This window comes from Capsicum annuum, chromosome 1 (assembly GCF_002878395.1).
Source record: "Capsicum annuum cultivar UCD-10X-F1 chromosome 1, UCD10Xv1.1, whole genome shotgun sequence".
NCBI classification, from domain to species: Eukaryota; Viridiplantae; Streptophyta; class Magnoliopsida; order Solanales; family Solanaceae; genus Capsicum; species Capsicum annuum.
Window position 1 is genome coordinate 129,308,692 of NC_061111.1, and position 4,394 is coordinate 129,313,085.

At 36.7% G+C, this 4,394-nt stretch overlaps 1 protein-coding gene across 2 annotated transcripts in view; it reads right to left on the reverse strand.

The window, feature by feature from the left end:
- The window catches only part of LOC107879361 (sperm-associated antigen 1), an 11,073-nt gene extending 7,504 nt beyond the window's left edge, over positions 1–3,569 (reverse strand). Inside the window, exons 1-2 of one of the 2 annotated variants that reach the window (XM_047396977.1) lie at positions 3,267–3,515; positions 1,875–3,160 (exon numbers count right to left, since the gene is read on the reverse strand). In XM_047396977.1, coding sequence (XP_047252933.1) covers positions 1,875–2,960 — 1,086 coding nt within the window. In that variant the 5' untranslated portion in view covers positions 2,961–3,160; positions 3,267–3,515. Of the gene's footprint in view, positions 1–1,874 lie in introns of both variants that reach the window. The other variant, XM_016726413.2, reaches the window with a different exon arrangement.
- Between the last annotated feature and the right edge of the window lie 825 nt (positions 3,570–4,394).

The window sequence follows — 4,394 nt, forward strand, 5'->3', positions numbered from 1 at the left end:
GGCCAATAATATCATCATCAAACAACCCTATGGTGGCACATAGGGTTGTTTGATGATGATATTATTGGCCAGAGAGCCCGATTGTGATTATTGCAGTTTTAAGGTCGTACTTCCTGGCAAAGAGTAACGCTCCCGCCAACGGAGGTTTCAAACGTTGGTATTCCACGTAGCTCACGTGAGGTTGTCGGTTATAGGAAACTCCCCTGTCCATAAGAGTCATGTTTATTAAAATACCGAGTCACTTCGAGTTTTGATGTGGTAAGTCAAATTGCCTATGATGATCTATAATGATTTATGAGGTTTTTCTCCTACATTTCCTATCTAAGATGTTATGAGTTGCATGATTCAATGTCACTCAAGCCAGGTGTGTCATTATGGTCCGTATGTACATTTTTACGAAATTTATGATATTATTTATATTTTGCATGCGCCACCACATACTCAGTACGTATCTTGTGCTGACCTACATATTTCTCTATGGGCTACATTCTTACCATGATGTAGTTCAGGTACTCAGCCGCAGCCGCGACAGTGATATCCGAGTGCCGCATCTACGTTCCTTCAGTGGTGAGTCCTCATGGTTCGAGGACCAAGTTGCTAGTTTTGGTGCTATTGTTTTGTGATCCCTTTGATCTGTTGAGTCAGTTGGGGGTTTGTCCCAATGGCTCGTTGATTTTGCTGTATAGAGGCTATGTCAGACTAGTGTATTGTTGGGTTGGTTTGTGTATAGACATTCCATATATGTACAGTCGAACGATATTCCGTGTCATGTGCGATGTGATATGATATGTACTTATATATATATCCTTAGCGTAGCGTGTATGTTGTTGTGTTGGAACCCAAGGGTAGTGTTTTGGTTTAAAGGGTTAGCTTGAGGCTACGTGTAGCCTTGGGCACCGTGTGGCGTCTCGGGATGATATTTCGGGGCATTACAACACCACTTACCTCCTTAGCCCAAACCTCTATTTCTTTTTGTTTTAAGCTTTTTTTATGGATGCTCACTTTCTTATTTTATTTTGCTTTGTATATGTTGATCAAATGTATGACTGTCTAACTAATTTCTTCTTTATCATTATGCCTAGTTACTTAGTACATAAATGCTAATCATTTTTCAATATGTTTATAAATGACATGGTGTAAATGTGAATATCAATTTCCACATATGTACCTTTATATTAGTATCTGCGAGGGTCCTCAACTGAATTATTAGGTTTAAAACCATCATGTAAAGATATTGTTTGACAAGTAATGCATCTAGATGAAGTATGTCTGCAGTGATCATTCTCAAAAAATGAAGTATGTCCGCAATGACATGAAGAACATACGATGCTTGCGTTTTATGTACACACCATCGGGTTTGAAATGTCACCTACTGTAACTTTGTTAGTGTCATAGGTGGTATAAGATGATATTGCGATAAAGATGCAGGAAGAGCCAACATTCTATATCACACAATCAAAACCACATGTGAAATGTATAAAATAGAAGAGAACATTACTTATGTCACTTTATCACCTTTTGTTTCATTCATATTCAGTCATATTGTACTCAGTTTTACCAAAGAAAATATGGAGCATGCGCCTACTGATTCATGCATTTAGTGTCTACCACTTTCCCCTATATGGTAAATTGTGTAAATGAGCAAATAATCTTCTGAAACTAGGATTGCAACGGAAGCTTATTCGTGATAGTTAGCCTGACATACAGTGCAGAAAGAAGTCGGTAAATATTTCTTTAAGTATTACATTAAACAAGGTGCAAAATCGTTCATGAAATGCCATCAAGCGTGCATTAATAATAAATGACCAAAAATTAATATCCAAAAAATAATAGAGGTCTTAGCACAACTAACAAAGCATGGTTAATGATCATACCTTTGTACAGTCAGCCACAGCCTTCTTGTATTCGCCTATTTCTTTGTAACATGAAGCCCTACTTGACAGAACCTCAATTACACCAGCATCATCACCGGCCTTCTCAAGAAGAATGACGGCCCATGACAACCATTTTATGGCATCAGCATATTGTCCCTGCTTGTGATTATCCATTCCCCTGTTCTTTGCTGCAGAACCACTGACACCAGAAGGTGGTGGTGGTGGAAGCCCTTCAATTTCAGTTGTCCCACTGCTATCGTTAGCACCCACAAACTCTGATTCAAACCCCCAATCATCACCCCCTGTAAAATGCTGGTTCGCACTCCCTCCAGCAGCTCCCCCGGATAAAGCAGTAGTTGATGAAAAAAGCGAATCAAAATCACCCACACCTGAAGACTGAGTAGCAGATGGTTGACTCTGAGTATTAGTGAATCCAAAATCATCTACTTTGGAATAAGCACCACCTGGATTCGACCCTGTAGAAGCATTAATATTACTTGTGGGAAACGGATCTGATGAAAATCCTGATCCACCTGATTTATTAGCATTTTGGAAATCACTAAACATATCATCCTCTGAACTACTCTTCTTAGTTTCTTTAGTACCCGACTTAATATTATGCACAGGCTTAGACGAAAAATCAACCAGCGAACCAAAAGGGTCCTTATTGACACCCATCCCTCCTCCAACTCCACTTCCAGCCATATTTTTCAATGACGTACCTCCAAGATTAGGTGTTTTAGTATTACCACCACTCAGATTCACACTGCCGCTATAATTATAAGCATTATAACCACCAGCATTACCAGTGCCAGAATTTGCAGCTGAACCCCAGCTAACACCAGAATTAACACTCTTTGACAAATTATCAGCCATAGCACCCATAGAAAACGCGGTGTTGTTAGCAGTTGGGGCAGCATTTTTCAACGGGGCATTGTTATTACTCTTATTTCCACCCAATGCTGAGCTAACCAAATCACCAAACAAATTAGGGTTTTTGTTAGCAATCCCAACACTTGAAGCAACATTGGTAGTGGTTGAAGGAGCTGAAGATCCCCAACTCTTCCCAAATATATCACCAGCCATTGACGTCGGACCAGATAAAGACCCTATTGGTTGGTGAGTCCATGTTGATTTGTTGGGCTGAGTCCATGAAGATCCAGAATTTGGTTTTGATTGTGTTGATGAATATGTATACGACGACGTTTTGTTCTTCTGATCATTGAGAGGGGTTCGAGATCCAGATCGACCAGAGTTCAAACCCAGATCAAAATCGAAACTATTGCCTGATTTCCCGTAATTCATATTTTGAAAAATTAACTAATAACCTTGTATAGTAGTTGTAGATCAGAAAGAAAAAAGGATAAGATCTGAGTAAATTGTGAAACGTACCTGATGATGATAATCAAAACTAAAAAATAAAAAGAAAATAATGATAATTCAGAGATAGGCTGATGATGCTAACGTGAAGCTCCAGCGAGATGATAATCGGACAATGAACCGACACGGCAGACCTGGAACAAGGGGGATTGCCCAAAATTTTCGGTAATTGATTTAGGGAACATAGAATTTATTGCTGGAGATCCATTTTAGTTTTTTCTTTATTTGTTTTTTTTTTTTTTCATAGTAATAAACAGGAGAAAGGATTAAGCTTGCTATTAGTAAAACCTTTTTGTAACACCACACACAAAAAAAAAGGTAAAACCTTTTTGATTTTTCTTTTTTTAAATATATCACCTAAACCACTCCCTCTGTCCCATTTTTTGTATCATAGTTTGGTCGGACACGAAATTTAGATCCCATTTGGCCATGAAAATCATACATTTTTGGAGTTGGATTTGGAGTTGAAGTTGAAGTTGGAATTGAATTTTTGTTTAGCCATGAATATAAATTAAAGTTATTTTTGAAATTTTGTGAGAGAATTATAAGTGAAAAAAGTGAAAACAAGTAAACTTACTTTTCCAAATATAATTTCAAAATTGTATTTGAAATTTTCATGGCCAAACACATCTTGTTTTCTCCTTTTTCACTAAAGTGAAATAATTTTTCAGGAAAAAATGAATAATTTTCATGACCAAACAGCTACTTAAGAAATAAGAAAAGTTCTGATGATATTTACCATATTATCCTTATTAAAAAAAATTGCTATTATTAGCTTTAATTAAGTAGGTGGAATCAATAAGGATAAAAGTGAAATTATGTGTTTAAATATAAAAAAAATGTGACATTATTTTTGGGATGGACAAAAAAGAAAATAATGACACATAAAATGAGACGGGAGCAATATTTGACTCACTTCAAAATTGGTTTCTTCTTAGCTGTTGAGTCAAATATTAGAACCAAGAGAAACTCCAAAATTTTACTTGACAAATTATTTTTCTGTGATAAAAGAATTGTGTGATGGTGTTATTTATTTAACTAAGTCATTTGATAAATAAAATATTTTTTTAATTAATATATCTCTACTTACGACTTGTCACCACTAACAGTCGCCTGCTCAGTGATCGTGTAATGCCTCAG